Source organism: Sturnus vulgaris, chromosome 4 (genome assembly GCF_052056855.1).
Source record: "Sturnus vulgaris isolate bStuVul1 chromosome 4, bStuVul1.hap1, whole genome shotgun sequence".
Lineage (NCBI taxonomy): Eukaryota > Metazoa > Chordata > Aves > Passeriformes > Sturnidae > Sturnus > Sturnus vulgaris.
In genome coordinates, this window is record NC_142246.1 from 5,061,777 (window position 1) to 5,079,571 (window position 17,795).

General features: G+C 42.6%; 1 protein-coding gene across 1 annotated transcript; it reads right to left on the minus strand.

Moving 5' to 3' along the window:
* Positions 1-451: 451 nt before the first annotated feature.
* SUCLG1 (succinate-CoA ligase GDP/ADP-forming subunit alpha) lies at positions 452-17,416 on the minus strand. The gene is made up of 9 exons (XM_014876201.2): positions 17,334-17,416; positions 8,775-8,878; positions 7,815-7,931; positions 6,476-6,688; positions 6,330-6,387; positions 3,916-3,999; positions 3,152-3,303; positions 2,450-2,638; positions 452-1,482 (listed from the first exon to the last, which is right to left on the minus strand). The coding sequence occupies exons 1-9, from the start codon at positions 17,386-17,388 to the stop codon at positions 1,456-1,458; spliced, it is 999 nt and encodes a 332-aa protein (XP_014731687.1). The 5' UTR covers positions 17,389-17,416; the 3' UTR covers positions 452-1,455.
* Positions 17,417-17,795: the final 379 nt, after the last annotated feature.

Genomic DNA, 17,795 nt, shown 5'->3' on the forward strand with positions numbered 1-17,795 from the left:
ACTGAGACAATTTAGCACTGCTATTTCTCTAAAGGGCACCCGTCGGTTTTTTTGCTCCAGAATAAAACTGGCACCACCAGAAAACTGAGCAGATCTAGTAAAAAAACCCTTATCTGTTGTCATGGGTTTTACCAAATGATAAAGTGCTGCTTTCAGCTGTCCAGTGACAGGGTGTCAGGTCCATTTCAGTAAATCATGCCAAGGTGAACAATGCAGCAGCTGTGTCCCAAGGCCTGGAGCACCTGGCTGATGCCAGACCATACATCAAGTGCATGAATACACCTTCAGTGTGCAGAGACAGGAGCTGTCCCTTATGCACCTCATCAGGGCTTAGCTCGAGGAGTGCAAATGTCAGAACTGACACACCTGCTTGCTTCAAAAAGAGAACTTGCACAGGGATTTATTTGAGTAGGAAAACTAAGAACAGTTTTAAATAAATAACAACACGAGATTTCGTAACAGCACCTTTATGGAATACAGGGTTAGCTTTAAACAAGTGCCAGGTTACATGAACTTTCAGTCCTCTATATAAAGCAATCTGGGGTTTAATCCATCCTGATGAAACTTGCAACATTTATAGGCTCAATACTTGGGCCATATCCACAGTAAAAAAGGGGAGTTTCCATTACAGTGCTGGAAGTGGTTAACAAGGATACCATATGTTCTTTTCTGGAGAATAGTAATTCTCCTCCACTCTGTCCCATTGTTACTTGGATTTCAGAACACAAGCAGTGCAATGCTAGTTAAGATAAAGTGGAAATTAAGGTAATGTCAGCTAAAGACCAAATCATCTTCATAGTTACAGACAATTTTGAATATATATTTTGCATGTGAAATTATATTAATTTTTATCAATACTCTATACACAACAAACAGAATTCCTTGCCAGTAGAGGACTGCACTGTACATGGCTAATCAGCCTTGAAGAGAAAGTCTGGACCTCAGGCATATCCAGCCACGTGGATCAACACCAATCCTTCAGATCCAGCAGCTTTGGTTTAACGGACGGAAGCTTTGGCCTATTGCTCAAAGGTACTGGCCAGCAACGAACAAGCAGGACTGGACTTCTTAAAAATAAAGCGAAGTGTGGTATGTGCATGAAGTCAGTGCCTTGATCCTTAAAAGCAGCTCTACAAGTAACCTCAAAAAGGGGCAGTGCTTAAGTTACAAAAAATTTTTTTTACGATGACTGAAGAAACAGCTCTGCTTCAGGAATTCAAAAGATGGATCAGATTTAGTAGTAGGTTTATTAATTTGCTGTGATTTACAACAGGGTGACAATGTCTGAAACAAGGAGACACCAAAACAGGTTTAGCCAGGAGGTTTATGGCTTCTGAGTCCAATTCATTGACCAATGTCAAGTCATTGGGGCAACTGAAGATTAGCAGACAAAAAATAAGCGGAGACCTGGTGCTGCACTGGTGTTTTGGAGAAAGTATTCCAAAGTGTCTTCTCTCACAGCAATTTCCTTTTCTCAAACTCCTGCAAAGAACACACAGATGTTACCAGCAGGGAAAACAGAAAATGCTTCTATTATTCTTCTATTTCAAATTACTTTGTATGCATCTTAGGAAATCTGATGTTAAGAATTAAAAATTTGTATTAAAAATTAAAATATAAAAAAGCATAAAGTGTGCAAGTTAGGGGAAAAGGAAACTGAGCATTCTCCCACTTCACATTAACAAGCCAGCTCTGGAAAGCCAGACTGCAGTTACTGCCAGACTGCAATGCTGTCAAGGAACTATTTGCTCCCAGACACAGCATAATGGGCTTGAAAAACACCAATTCTGCATCAGAACTGCAGAGGAATCCTTACAGTAAAGGATTCAAGCCAGGGAAGCAATAAAAACACGATTTTCATTTCACTGTAAAAAGAAAAAGCACAACAGAAGACGGGAAGAATCCCACAGCAACCTGTGGAGATGTTGTACTATACAGTCACCACAGGAAACAAAAAATACCTAACAGAGCTGAATTATGCATCTCCTCTAGCTGTGAAGCAATCCCTTTTTTGGATATGAATTAAGTAAAATGCAAATAATCCCATTCCACACCTTAGTTTTTCAGCTGCATATATTCAACTATAACTCTGAATTATATGCCAAGGCTCTCCTTCCTCAAATACCCTACTTAGAAATAATGTTCTCATATTTTACATTAATTTAGGCTCTTTGCATCCAGAAAACAATTTCAACAACTAGCTACGCTTGAAAGTAGAATGTAATCTCTTCTCTATTTTGCTACATTTACTTTTCTATAAAACAATATTAAATAAAACTGTGTGCACATATATTTTCTGTAGCAATTTCAGCTTGTCCAGCCAATAGAGTTCCTATGTTTAAGCAAGTTCAAAGCAACAGAGTATCTGGGTAAGAGAGATGGGCTCCCAGCTCGTATTCCCCCAGAAGTGGCCACTTGCTGTGGGTGAGGCAATGCCTGAGGAACCAACCTTGTACATGGTGCTGCCCAGCTGAGCAGGGGACATGCTGACCACAACCCCTGCACTCTGCAGGGCTGCAATCTTCTCCTTGGCTCCCCCCTTTCCCCCAGCAATGATGGCTCCAGCGTGGCCCATCCGCCGGCCCGGAGGAGCCGTCAGGCCGGCTATGAAGGACACCACGGGCTTGGCGTTGGGGCCCTGGAAAACAGAAATGGGTCACATGGAGGAGGGGGACAGGAAAAGCAGCTGCAGGTGGCAAATTGTTTATTTTGTGTTTTTTTATTCAAATATCAACTCGCCAGGCAAAGTTATTAAACAGCTCGCACAAGGAGTGTGAAGTAGCACAAAGGAGCGTGGAATACTTTCTCTCCTGATAGTCATCATAAACCAGAAACAAACAAACTTTAAATCGTTCTACAGACCCATGCATACTACAAAAAAAAAATCACTACAAATATTGTCACAGGAATAAAACTCTGAAGTTGACACTGCGCTCCAGCTCACAGAACCACAGAATATGGCTGGAAGACCTCTAAGATCATTGAGTCCAACCTCAATAATACCCTTATTTTAACTATTTTTCTTAAAACAAACCCATAACTGTGGGTTTTGTAAATAGGGATGAGAGACTGAACTGAGTTTTCCTTGATGTGGCAAAAGAAGCTGGCTAATTATGAAAGTGTCTGGAAGCGAGGTGTTTTTAAGACTTACGGAATTATTTTCTTTCAAAAATGCTGCTGCATCTTCTTCAGCATTTCCTCCAATCTCCCCAATCAATATGATCCCCTCAGTATGAGGATCTTTCAGGAAGACATCAAGGCAGTCAATAAAATTAGTTCCATTGAAGGGATCACCTCCAATACCTAAAAAAAAAAAATTAAAACCACAAAAAAAGAGTTACTCATGATAAAGGTATTGCATTTTCAATAGAAGTTTAAAAGTAAATTTCAGCATGAGGAGTATTCCCAAAGGCTCACATGACAGGCAGCTCTGAAGGCTCTACCCAAGTCAGAGTGTGTCAAATTCCTGCTACTCCCCCACAACTTACAGAAAGCTTTCATCTCTGAATGGTCACCTTTCAAACCATAAACAAAATGTTATGAACACCGAAGGACCAAGACCCCAGCTCCACAATTTTGGTGTAAGGAAAATGAATTTACTTAACACACCCAACTAAATGCCAAAGAATGCCCTAATTCTTTATAATACTGAAGTTCTTGAGACAGTCTCTTCCCAAACTGACATCATATTTGCTGGCAGTTCTCTGTTCAAAGCTGGTTTTAAGGCTTTTATTAACTTGTTGTGGAAATGGTAACAGAGAAGGACTGTACTCTTCACAGCACATAGGGATCCCACCTCTCAACACAGCTGCCATTCAGCAAATTCTACTTGCAAAATGGAATTATTTTGGATTACACTTGTGAAGAAAAAGCAGATCAGTCTAGGTCCAACAGGCTGATTCTGAAGGAACTTACCAACACAGAAAGACTGCCCCAACCCAACTTGTGTTGTCTGATGAACAGCTTCATATGTCAAGGTTCCAGATCTTGACACAATACCTGGAGGAAAGAAAAGAAGATAAACTTACCACTAACACAGCACGTAACTAGAGGCTGTTCTTATAGTAATGAAAATCACCTCAACAAACAACATGAGATTCCAGGTTTTCCAGTTGTCTTTGACAAAACACTCTAAGATTCTTTCTGTACTATTTTTTGGTTTTCACCTTTTGACACTTAACTGTCAATGGACTAAAGCTGCCCAGAAAGTCAATAATATTTTTCTCACGCTAAAGCCTTACCAGGAAAGAAAACTGAAAAGCAAATAAAAGAACATACTTCTTATCTTGCATGTGAGTAGCTGATGCACTGGACTTGAAACAGAGTTGCAGCTCAATAGTTAACAAAAGAATTCTGTATTAATCACATCCCCAGCATGGCCAGGCACACCAGAGGTCTTCCAGAACAGAAAAATGCTTCACAAATGCAAGTTATCACTATTAAGGTATTTGTTGCTGCTCTACAGAACACTTCTGTCATTTCTATTACAATATCATGAGAGACCACAACCCCAGTTTTAAATTCAGGATGGAAGGTAGCACGGAGCTTAGAGCAGGGGCAAAATATTTGGATGGTTTTTTATTCATTTTTTCAAGTCAAGACTTCTGTTAACACTACAAAAGGAAAGGTTTTCAGGAAAAACAGACAGCATCTTCCATCTGCTTCAAGCCATACAACAAGGAATGTAACAACACATACATTGGAGGAGAGAGGAGAACAGAGGAGAAAATACACCTCTAGACTAAGAATCTTAGTTTTATCAACTATTTATACTGTTGGCCAGCTCAGATATGTTCTAGCACAGGGCTTTTCTCTTGATATGTTTGAAAAGGCCTCCCTGTTTACCACTAAGATCAGATTGCCTCAGAGAAGCTACAGATGAAAGTCCAAAGACTGTGGCTATTTTTATACCTTGCATCAGAGTATATTCAGATGATTATTGGATGCCTCACAGTAATAGAAAGCTGAAGAGCACATCACCAAAGGTCACATGTCAGATGAAACTGGGAGGGTGGCAAATCTACATTTTTATTCCTTGATTCTTGGATCATCATTGAAAAGACTTCCAGCAACGGCAGAGCTACTAGACTCAAGATTTTAAATATTCTTTTGCACTTATGTGCCTTGCATTCAGATTCTAGTAACTTGTGACTACAGTGCATTTCTTGTATACATTTAGAAAACCTGAACAGAACTTTGACTCAGAAGGGAGCTCAGGGCAACATTGGTTGATGTTACCTTTTACAGTCACAGAGCAATGTCTCAGTGGTTTTTATAAAGGGCATAACTGCAGCCATTAAATTTTTCAATTCCAGGTTTATGGGTACTTGTGAAAGCTGGAGGTGGAACACATGAGTGTTAACACATCATCCAGCATTCCCTAGGTGCAGTCTATTCTCAAGTCAAAAGAGGTTATGCAGTACAGATAGTCCCTCATGCTAGAAAAACTGCACTGTAGTTCAACAGCATTGAGCAGGTTTTCCCACAATAAACACACTTTCCATCAAAAAAAATGGAAATGTTGTAAAGGGCACTACTGTGATCAAGTGAAACTGGTTACCTTGCTGACAGGCAACAGCAGCATGTGCTGTTTACAACCATAATTCTGAAGCTCTACCTAAGTACAAAAGTACATTTCAGAAGAATTTTCTCTACAGCTCCTGAACTGCATTATTTGAAAAAAAAAATCAAGTTGTTATTTCTATAGTTTACAGCAAGGAGCTGACAGAAGTCAGGACAAGAGACTTGCATGTAACAGGGTGTGTAACTCACTACACACAGGGAGTATGACCAACACTGATTATGAACAAGTCACTGCCTTCCTGCCCTTTACCACACTGCCTGAAAATTTGGTATGTTTGTCACTTCCACTTGTGATGGTTTCATAGTTGTCTAAATTACGTTATAAACTTGTCTGTAGTCTCTTCTCTTTGCTGTAGTTCTGAGATCACTACAAGAGAAGGATCCCAGTCCCAAGCAGTCAAGCTGTTGGAAGGAATAGTGTTGGAGATCTTAGTGCTCTCCAATCCCAAGGAAAACGGAAGTTTCCTCAAGGTTCTCCTTTGAGGATACCAAGACAATCACATTACCTACAGGAATTATCAATTGCTTTGCCTCTATCATCAGCACCCAGAGTCTACTATGGAAAAATTCCTGATCTGGGCCTTCAGGATGGATAATGCTAAAATTCACATACAAACTGAGGACAGACAAGCTGTCCCACAGTGTTACCAACCCTCTCCAAGGCAGGATGTGCCTTGCCTCACGAGGAAGAACACTCGAGCACCAAACTTGTGTTTTAGACGACGCATAAATATTCAAAAACTCACCAATTCTTCCTTTCTTGTGAATGTGACCAGGCATGATACCAATTTTACATTCTCCAGGCTAAGGAAAGAGTGGGAAAAGTCAGATGGAACATTCAAACCACCAGTGGGAAGAGTTCAGCCTTGCACCAAAGGCAGAGGTCACTTACATTGATGACTCCGGGGCAGTTGGGGCCCACCAGCCGGGTCTTGCTCTGCCGCAGCAGCCGGTGTTTGACCCGCACCATGTCCTGCTGGGGGATGCCCTCAGTGATGCAAACCACCAGGGGCATCTCTGCATCGATGGCCTCCGTGATGGCAGCAGCAGCAAATGGGGGAGGGACGTAGATGACAGTGGCTGAAGCACCCGTTTGTTCTTTGGCCTGCAAAGGACGCAACAAAAAACGCATCGGGTGTTTAGTGGGGCTGAAGAGAATGTTTGGTAACAAGTCATTTAAAATACATCCATTCTCTGGCATGAATTAAGGATAGGGATCCATTTACTGTCATCTAAGCTGTTGGATCCCAGAAACCTGGGGTTTTTGAGCTTTCTGTGCTTTCTGGCACTGACCCCCTAGAGAACACTGCTTTTGACCTGAGGCCTTGGAGAAGCTTCCAAATTTGAGTGATGGAGTTAAAAGTCATGGGTGTGTAGTTAAATAGAAATGTGTGATTTAACATGGTGAAGGGTGTTAAACTTGAGGTTTCTAGTAATAGGTATGGGACAAGATGGAGGATTTTGGGTGGTGTCTCTTTCAGTGTTCATCTTCCTTTTTCTTCATGACTTCAGTCAGTAGTTTCTGGTTGGACAGTTAGGGCCACACTGAAGGTCATGGGAAGTTAGTTATTAGATTAAATGGATAAATAATATAGATGTTATTTCTCAATTGGACTGTTTAGCTTTAAGAGACCTTGTAGGAGCTGGATCTGGCTCCATTTTGCTCACTTTTAGCTGGTAGCTAGAAGTGCTGCTGAACATTTTGTACTTTTGATAAAATTTAATAAACAACCAAGAACATGAGAAAATCCATTTCCATCGTGTATTTTTTAATCCTGGCTCTGAGTGAAAGCAGAAAAAAGTTCAGACAAACCACTAATTAAGTGGTGCAAAACTCCCACCACTGTTACACCAAGAAAGTGTTAAATTCTCTGAAGATGGGACGCAACGAGGGAACTGAAAACTGACCACTGTCTGGAAAGGATCTGCCTCATGATCACCATCATAAATACTCTTACATAACAGTTTGCTAAAAATTCATCATGCACAGCAGAATCAATCAGAAACTAGTTGCATTCATAAGGCAAGTGTACCCAGACTGTGAATTTCACAGTGGATGCCAAACTTGTGCCTGACCACCCTGAATGCTCCCTTTTTTACAAGACTTCTATTTCACTCTTTGCCCAGTGACATCCACGGCTCAAATATTCATCTCTCCAGTGTGAGCAATGAAATAAGGAGCCCTTCAGCACCATTAAATTCTATGCCCTCCAGTCACTGCTGCAAATTACCTCCTTCACAGAATTAAACACAGGCAGACCTAGATGAGTTTTTCCCCCTTTCCCTGGAGAAATTCCTCCAACTAGATTGGTGCCATAGTCCAATGCCTGCTGACTGTGAAAGGTGCCCTATGAGAGAGAAAATAAGTGAAGTTAGAAGGCATGTAATAGCAAATAAACTTAACCAAAATATCTGATGTTATCTCTAATTCTGAAGGCAATTTATAGCACTGAAATTTGCAATAAGAAGGGAAGTTTTCACTACACATATATATATAAAATCAGGTATTTTGGAGAGTGCATCCACATGTTTTAAATGCATTTGGAATATGCTAATATGCTCTTTTCTCTTTTTTCAATCATAGCACTGTAGTTTCATGCTAAAGTGTATTCTGTTGTGTGCTGCTAACACATCTGCAGACACAGCAGCCACAGTTTCTTTTCCACAAGTGTGGCAGATGACAAACACTACAGTGAAATAGAAGAAATTAGCATGCTCATCCATGACTAATTGATAGTTTTACAAAAGCAGCCTTCTCTGTCTGCAAATGTCTAGAAGAGTGAATCTCAGAAAATTATTAAATATCCTGAAATAAAAACAGAAATTTAATTCATAGGCATTGATATTGAAATGCATTTGTGAAAGAAGTACTCAGAAAATGGGCGGGTTTCTGCAGTTTTTTTGCAAATTGCCTTTTACAAAAAAACCCTTTCAGCTGTATACAATATGAAAAACAAAAATGAAAAGCACTATAATAGAGATGACTCAAAACCAACTTTCAAGCTTGTGCAGAAGTATTTGGGCCAAAGAATGTAAACTACAGAGCTGAAGGGACCTTCCTGATGGTGAAGGAAGTCCAGCTTCCTATCAACACAAAGGCAGTACATAATCCATTTTATATAGAAGTATGTTTTCTGAGCAATTAACTTTCTGACTGAAAGGCTGATAGAAAAAATGATTTACAAACATACCTGTTTGCCTGTAAAACCCTGACAGATAACCTTTGTGTTTTTGTTAACATACAGGTTTTTCCTGGATGCTGTGTAGGAGCAGTGTCGGACTCCATTCTGTTGAACTGGAGAAAAAAGAGAAGAGAGCACAAACCATTAATCCACTCCTTTGGTAGACTCTGAGTCAAAAAATGTCCTACCAAGTAAGTGCATATCAATCAATGCTTGTGTCAAAAAATCACGAGCAGGTCATGTATGTTCAAAAGCAGCTCTGAAGCCTCATTCAGTGCTTGTCATTCTAAGGCATTAAACACCTGTAGTTCACCCTACTATACCAATTACTCAATTTACTAGAAATTAGGAGAGGTTTCTCATATTGAGTACTCGTTATCAGGATTCCTCCTGACAGACAGAAACAATTTCTTAGGCACTCCTTTCATTTGCAAACGAACACATTATTATCTTTTCAGATATTCTGCAAAGTGACAGAGCAGAACTAAAATCCCCATATCCAGAGGCTGTGACAACACGGGTACTGTGTGACACCTCCTGTGAACTGAGCATAATCCAGACCAGACAAGAGACATTGAGGAGCTCAAGGATCCCTGAGCCCAGGAAAAACCTGATGCCAGGTAAGACACACAGCAAGAGATCTTTTTCCAACAGATTCCTAGCTATGGCATGACTGCTGGACACACATTTGGGCTCGTGAGGAAACACAGCTCTCCCAATACTCTACTAGAGTGATTTTCAATTATTTCTCACAACTCTGGTGCTGAAAGAAGAAAACAACACAACACAATTGTAGAAAAAGAGCACAATGCATGCTGGCAACAAAAAGCCAAGGGGAATGACTATATCTGTGCTGAAGGGAAAAGAATGATGATAACAAATGCACAGAATGTTACCACAGAAGAAAGTCTGAAACAAGAAGGGAGAGGGCTTCTGGTATAATAGAATGCACACCTAAGTTTATTACCATATGCTTTTTCAAACACCAGAGTTTTGAGGAGATCATAACCAATTTACTCCCTGCAAGTGTTTGATAAAAACCTTAATTTAGACATAAAGTGAACCTGTGACAGCACAATCCTAATACAGGATCTCCAATATATCCACCAATGTTACTATTTATTCCTTTATCTCTTTTAAAACTTTAGCAACAAATACTTAAGGAAGTAAATAGTGAAACTGAAATCAAAGTAACATCCTGAATCATGGCACGTCTGAACAAAGGAATATTTTTTTCTTTTTAGGAAGGGAGTAAAACCTTTTAAGGAGAAAGAAGTAAAAAAGTATTCTTATGATATGCATAGAATTTGTTAAGATGCATTATTAAATTACTATAATAATAGAATTTCTATGGGTTAATAAATATGCAGAAACTTTTTAAGATCCACATACATTTCCATCACAGAGCTACACAGTTGTCTCTTGCCAACTAAAGTTTATTGCTACACTGTTTTTATGCTTCACTTGTATTCAAAGGAGTGAACAGAAAAACCAAACCATGCCAGAGGCAGCCTACACACATCAGTGCTTTGTTAAACCTAAAGTCCTTACTCTGTTCTTAGAAAGTGCTGGCAAACCCAGGGTTTAACTCCAGCCACCTCCTGCTGCTCTCTAAGGAGCTGCAGCAAATCCTCAACTCCACACAGGCACAAAGTGAAACTCCATACAGAAATATACAGACAAGGATGCAGTAAACTTGTAAGGAAAGTGGCAAAAGTGCATTTCAGCTTAGTGAGCTGCAGTTTTAACCTAAATCACAAAAAATACTGTTGCAGAACTTGTTATGCCAGGAAATATAAAACAGTAACAGACAAAATCCATGTGAAATCCTTAGGAAAAGCCATAAAAAGCCAACTGTATCCTGGGCTGCATCCAAAGCAGGGTGGGCAGGTCAAGGGAGGGGATTCTGCCCTTCTGCCCTGCTCAGGTGAGACCCTCACCTGCAGAGCTGTGTCCAGATCTGAGGCCCAGCACAGGAAATATATGGAGCTGCTGAAGTGAGTCCAGAGGAGGGCAGGAAGCTGATGAGAGGAGTAGAGCTATGAGGATGCTATGAGGAAAGGCTGAGAGAATTGGGATTGTTCAGCCTAGAAAAGAGAAGCCTTTGGGGTTCTCAATTGCCTTCAGTACCTGAAGGGAACTTACAGGAAACACGGAGCAAGACTGTTGACAAGGGCATGTAACGACAGGACAAGGGGGAATGGCTTCAAAGTGAAAGAGAGCACATTTAAATTGGATATTAGGAAAAAAACCTGTACTGTGAGGGTGGTGAGGCCCTGGCACAGGCTGCTCAGAGCTGCCCCATCCCTGGAGTGTTCCAGGCCAAGCTGGATGGGGCTTGGAGCAACCCGGTCTAGTGGAAAGCGTTGTATCCCTGCCCATGGCAAGTGGGTGGAACAAGATATTGAAGGTCACCTTCTGACCCAAACCATTTTGTAATTCCATAATTTTATGAAAATATGTCTGAGATTTTATAAACAGGGCTATCAAGCTGGCTGTGGGAGGGGAGAGAGAAGCCACTGCTACAGAAGACAGCACAGAATGATCTTTGTCCTCAGCTGAGGACTTGGCCTTCCTAGGCAGGGCAACAAGGCCCTGCACCTGCATCAACTCAAAGGTACATCTGGTGAAGAGCAGTCTGCCTCTAGCAAAGGAGAGGCAAAACAAAAACAGGAACAGTTGGAATGCTGGTCTGGAGGACAGGGAATGGATCTACCTGAGCCCAGCCACTCAGGCAATCCCTGAGATGTGCCTGGGTGACACCCAACCCTGAGGACAGCAGAGGATGATCCCCCTTGGGAAGGAGCTGTTACAGCCCTTAACACCAGGCCTTGGGGAGAACACTCCAGGCTTCCAGGAGAGTGGGAATGACTGCTGGAAATGGGCCTGCAACGGGAAAGAACAAACAGGCAACATAAACTGATTCAGACCTAAGTTTTACAGAGTCTGTGCCCAACCACTAACAAATCCACCTGCAAAGTAAGATAGGGATGCTTGCTAGCCACGTTATCTGTCACTGAGCAATTTCAGTACTTCGAAAAAATTAAATATAAAAATCACAGAATGGGTCAGGTTGGAATGGGATTGCAGTGGGTCAGCTGGTTCAACCTCCCAGCTCAAGCAGGGTCATCCTACAGCACATTGCACAGGATTGTGTCCAGATGGTTCCTGAATATCTCCAGTGAGGGAGACTCCACAGTCTCTTTGCTGTTGACAAACTGACAAATAGTCACATTTCTCTACACCTTACATTAATTCTACACTCCCTGCTCAACTGATCATTTCAGATCTATTTTGAGATATTTATAACATTGCACAAAAGTGTTTTTTGAAAGCTTAAGTTTGTCAATCTTCCATTTTCAGAAGACTCTATACATATATTTTTCAAGGATAAAAAGCTTTTGAGCATTTTCTAAACTATTAAAAAAAAATTAGGCACTGATATCTAAACCACAGCTTAGAATTTAAGCTTTGTATGGATTTACCCTTGAAATTATATGTGCTTCTTACACTATTGTATGGCCTCCCTTCAGAGAAAATACAGCTGGTTCAAAAATCCTGGCTATAGATTAGAGCTGTCTCCAGAGACAGGCTGCTCAGCACGGACAAATGTCTGGAGAGCAATATATTTTTGAAGTGATTTATGGGAAAAAAAAAACTAAAAATCACCTTGCAGTCTCTGGGCTGGATGAGTCTGAGTTTCAGGAGTTTTTAATATGATTTGATACAGGCCCCACCTGCAGCAGCAACGTTTGCCCCAGTTATCAGCAGAGGTCGTGGGTCAGGGTGAGGTCCTGCTCCACCTGGCACAAACAGCAAGTCCTGGGTGCAAGCAGCTGACAATTTCAATAGTTAAGACAGATACAAGATGAGAAGGAAACAGGTGGAAAGTGGAAATGGCCTGCCCAAGTTCGCAGCAGGTATGAGCCAGAAATAAAAGCCAAGTCTCAACTTCCACCCAGGATCTGCCTCACAGCTTCCAAACCCATCCAGACAATCGATTTTACTACAAAAAAAATCTGGGTGCTTAGGTGTAAAATGCATGCTGCTTCATGAAGAAGGAGGGAAAAAAAAATTGAAAAAGAAATATTCTTCAGCTGTGAACCTGCAAGTCCAAACCCATTGGTGATGCTATTTTAATGCTCACATCTAAATCACAGGCCAAGTTAAAAAGGTGAAGGCTTCAGATGAAGTCCTAGATCATAAGAACAAGTCTTAATCAAATCCAACTCTTCCCAAAAGCACAGGGGAAATGTTGTATTTTGTCAAGTCAGAGTTCTAATGTAACATTACCATGTCCAACAAAGGCCTGTAATAGACCTTTAGCAAAGTGTATTAAAAAAAAGTAAGAGACTGGATCATCTTTCCCAGGCACAATGTTCATTTCTGTCCCACCTCTGTCCAGTTTGTGGCTTAAAAACAAAGTTATACAAGTAACAAGATGCATTTGTTTTGGCTTTTCAGTACTTTAACTTCTACACAGCTAAAAAGTGAGATGTACTGTGGCAGGAGCTTACTTTGGTCCACTGTCCAGGAAAACCAAGCAGTTATGAAAACTGCTCAAGTACCCAACCCCTGCTGTGTCAGGGGAGATTTCAAAAGCAGCATCTAATTTTAGCAATGGGGCATAAGCCTGTATATGGAACACAAGCTGGTTTACACTCAAGAAACCTTATGAGAAGCTAAGGGACAGAGCTGCTCCAACACCACACATTGCTGCTGGTTACTCTGGCCTTTCCAGGCAACAAGGCCTCAGCCAAGAGCAGAACTCACTGCAGTACAAATTACTGGAAAATCCACCTCATTTACCTCTTAGGAAAAAAAAAACTCACAATCCCTAGGCTCAGGAAGGTCTTAAAGTTCACTTGTGTATTACAATCAACAAGCCTTTCTAGAAAAATACCTTATTATTTATCGTGGAGTCCAAACAGGAATTTACATGTTAAAAAGAAAACTTATCCATTTACAAGGTATGTTAAAGCACAAGGAGTATTTAAATACCATTTACACTGAGCTTTCAGGCCCTCCTTGAGCAGCAACACCTCTCAGATACAAATCTCATTTAAAATAATGCAACTCAAGCTACATTTCATGGAACTATAGATTGGTTTGAGTTGGAAGGGACCTTTAGAGGTCATCTAGTTCATCTAGTTCAAGCCCTTCCCTATTTGGATTGTGCAAACCAGGTGACAGCACAGATACAAAAGGTTGAATCTCTTCTCCATCCAAACTCTACAAAGCTCAAAACTTACTATTTTCAGGGCTTCTTGTAAAATTTCCTATGGACACAAATCCAATCAAAGTGCCTCCTTCTTACCCATATTTACCCCAAACCAAAAAAAAAAAAAAAAAGGAAATTTGGAAGCTGAGGTAGCATCTGAGGCTGCTCATAAAACAAGCCCAGTATAAAATCAAGGTGAAACAGCAGATTCCTCTCCACAATGACCTGAGCTGACACCTACGTTGCCAGAAGACTGAAATTCTTTCTCTATTGCTCCTTGAAATAGCCACAGACCTTAGAGGTGAAGGAAAATATTCCCTTTCTTTGCTATTACCTATTTAAGAAAAGAAGAATGAGTGAAATTCTTCCTCTATTGCTCCTTGAAATAGCCACAGAACTTGGGAGATGATGGAAGATACTCCTTTTCTTTTCTCTAACCTATGTGAGGAAAGAAGAAAGCCTTAGACATCATAGGAGCTCCAAGGTAAGTGGGGAAAATGGAGGCCAAAGCAGGGGAAGCTCAGGGAAGGACTGAGGTATGAGGAGTGCTACTTAAAATGCTGTGACTTATTTTCCACACACACCCCAACTCCCCCTCTTTATCTCCCACCAGTTATGAGCCTCCAGCTTGCCCCTCAGAATTCCTTTCAATATTTTCTACATGTTTAATTTTTATGACCATCTCCTTTCTCTTTCCTCTGCCAACAAATGGAAGGCCTGAAGAAGACACAACAGGAATAGTTCTGGGGAGCTCCTGACAGTGCAGAGGAGCATAAACCCATCCCCAGAACTCACCCCTGAAGTTATCAGTTACATTAGCAGAAGATGCTCCTGGATGAACAAAGTCTTCATGCTATTGAGGGAGTGTCCAAAATATCTTACTCCTTTGTTTAAGAGGCTTATGCACTCCAAGAATTCCTGTTTGTCAGTCCCCAGGTTCTCTTCTCTCACCCTTCCCTTGCCAAATTCCTGTTAATTATGGAAACACAGATCTGTGACCATGAAATAGGAGTTGAGGAATTAAGTAAATTAATCGGGCTGTGAAGGGCAGATGCAATGCCTACACTACACCCATCACATTAAAACAAATCCAGGACTAGTGGGAAACGACATTCAGAAAATTTTCAGTTCTTTCAACACATCTCTCCTTCCTAATCAAAGTCTCTTCTCAGTACAAATCCCCTATTTCTTGTAAGCCAACAAGCTGCTTTTCCCCAGGTATCCTCCACCAAGAATGTGAGCAGGGAGAGATTTGTGAGCTTTTCTTCCTCCACATTGTTGATACAAAAACAATTAAGGAATTCTTCATAGGATTGTTATTTCTGCAGCAATCCTTTGCCAGGGTTACTCACATAATTACTGTAATCTTTTAATCTAAGAGCTCTCCAAAGCCTTCTAACACATCCAGCACATGGAACCCCTAATCTGACTCTCCAGTCAGTTCAGATGCCCACAAAAACTCTTCAAGGGTATATGGGCAAGCACGGGTCTCTCCTGATCCTGTCCATACACCAGCAATGCTCTGAGCTGACCTTTGAGCAGAACTCACCATTCATTGACAGATTTCACACTCCATTTCCACAACTTCCTGATCTCAACCTTAGGGATACACACCCTGCATGTTTCCTTCAGCAATGCACAAACAAAAATAAGGTTTGCATCTCTTTTGCAACAGAACACACTGGACACTCATGATTGCACATCACTAAGAGAAGCAGATGCTAACTGTCAGTGAAAATATATGTACAAATTTAAGGTTTCAGCAGTCTTTAAAGGGTAAAGAGTATCAAATCAAAGATTTCCAATGAAGGACTATTTCATCTTGCAAGAATTTCTGTAAAAGACTTCATGAACAGCTGCAAAAAAAGACTTCCTGAGCCACTTAGATTTCTTCCTCCTTTCTACCCCTTAAAATAATTTTAATTAACTATTCCCTGAATCTCTTACTGCTATCTGTAAAGGGAACAGTGTGGGGTTTTAACACATAAAACTGCACCCAAGAGTAGCTTTGCTGGGAGTATAAATTAAACAAAATTGGAAGGTGCTACATTCCCATCTGTTTCCCTCCATCAGAACCAATTCTTATTGGGCCCAGGGGACCCAATTCAAAAAGCTGAAATGGCAGAAATTAACGACATAAATAGTTTTCTGATACTGCCTGTGGAGAACAAGAGGCAGGAATGAACACCCATCTGGACAGTAGGTGTGCCACAGGAACTACTCAGACCAGCCTGTGGTTGTGAGATCACATTACCTGACCTGCAAGTCACCATCCTACCGAGACAAAAATACTTTGTATGCAGTCAGATCAGGTAGGTTTAAGTTTGTTCATTCATTTTCAGCTACAAGAACCAGATTAATGCACAAATTCCTCTGTTTAGAGTCCTAATAACTGCTCTTGTGCCTGGCATACCCACACTGATCTCACAGAATGGTTTGGGTTGGAAGGGACCTTAAATCCCATCTCATTCCAACCCCTTGCCATGGGCAGGGACACCTTCCACTGGACCAGGTTGCTCCAAGCCCCATCAACCTGGCCTTTAATGTGTCCAGGGATGGGGCAGACACAGCTTCTCTGGGAAATTTTTTCCAGTTTCCTCATTGTAAAGAATTTCTTTCTAGTATCCAATCTAAACTTACTCTCTTTCACTTTGAAGCCACTACCCTTGCTCTCTCACTACAAGTCTCCTCTTCAAGAGGATGCAGACAAAAAAAGGCATACTGGGAAGGAAAAAAAAAGAGGAGGGAGAAAAGCACTTTATTTTTCATTGTGATGCTCAGAACAACACAAATGTTTCGAGCTGAAGTGCTAGTCTCAGACTGCTCCTGTTCTCCACAAAGGGAAGCCTGTAACCTTATTCTTGGCAACAAAAGGAACTTCACCATTCTGTGCTGAAACCACAGGGAAATTCAAGGCCCTCCAGAGGCCTCCAGCCCTCGCAGTGACCAGCCCAACCTACGGGCTCCTTCCGGCCCTTGCCCTTTGGAGCCTTTCCGGGGCTACAACGCCGAGAACTGTTCGGTGCCCCCACCCTGCGGCCGCCACCCTGCACGGGGAAACTTCCCACTGCATTTACAAACAGCTCCCTCGCAGCCAGGCGTGTCCCTGCCCCGAGCAGGGCGATCCTGCCCCGCTCCGAACGCCCAGCGAGAGCCCGCAGCGGCGCCGGGAGCAGGCGGGGATCCCCGGGGACACCCCGAGTGCCGCCCCGGTGCCCGCGGGCCGAGCGCGCCCGGCCGCGCTCCTCCGTGACCTTGCCCGGCCCCTGCTCCGCCCGGCCCGGCCCGGCCTCGGCGCTGCCCGCGGCCCCCGCGGCGGGGCTGGGAGGGCCCGTCCCGGTACTCACGGCGGAGGAAGCGGCCGAGCAGGCGGGCGGCGGCGGCGGGGCTGCAGCGAGACATCGTCCCGTCCGCAATGACGGCGGCGGCGGCCCCGAGCTCGGCCCGCCCCGGCGGCGGAAGCGGCTCCGCGGGGCCTTCTGGGTGTTGTAGGCACGGGGGCCATGAGGGTGGGGAACGGCTCCGGGACCAGCGAGTGCGAGCCGCGACCCGGCACCGCTACGGACATGTCAGTCTGTCCTTAAACACCGCTAAGGACGGGGACTACGAGGAGCTGTTGGCTCCCTCAAAGACAGGGGGGCCCTGCAGAGAGACCCCAACCCACGGCAGGGCTGGGCAATCACCAACCATGGGAGGTTCAACAGGGAAAGTGCCGGATTCTGCACCTGGGCTGGGGCAGCCCTGGATGCACGGACAGACTGGGCAATGAGGGGCTGGGGAGCAGTGCCAGGGAAAGGGACCTGGGGGTC

Excerpts from the sequence above, each read along its gene's own strand:
- SUCLG1 (XM_014876201.2), bottom strand. The coding sequence starts at position 17,388 with ATGTCTCGCTGCAGCCCCGCCGCCGCCGCCCGCCTGCTCGGCCGCTTC. Across the intron at positions 6,388-6,475 it reads ACTGCCCCGGAGTCATCAAT|CCTGGAGAATGTAAAATTGG; the intron begins GTAAGTGACCTC and ends CTCTTTCCTTAG. Across the intron at positions 1,483-2,449 it reads TGGGCAGCACCATGTACAAG|GAGTTTGAGAAAAGGAAATT; the intron begins GTTGGTTCCTCA and ends TGTTCTTTGCAG.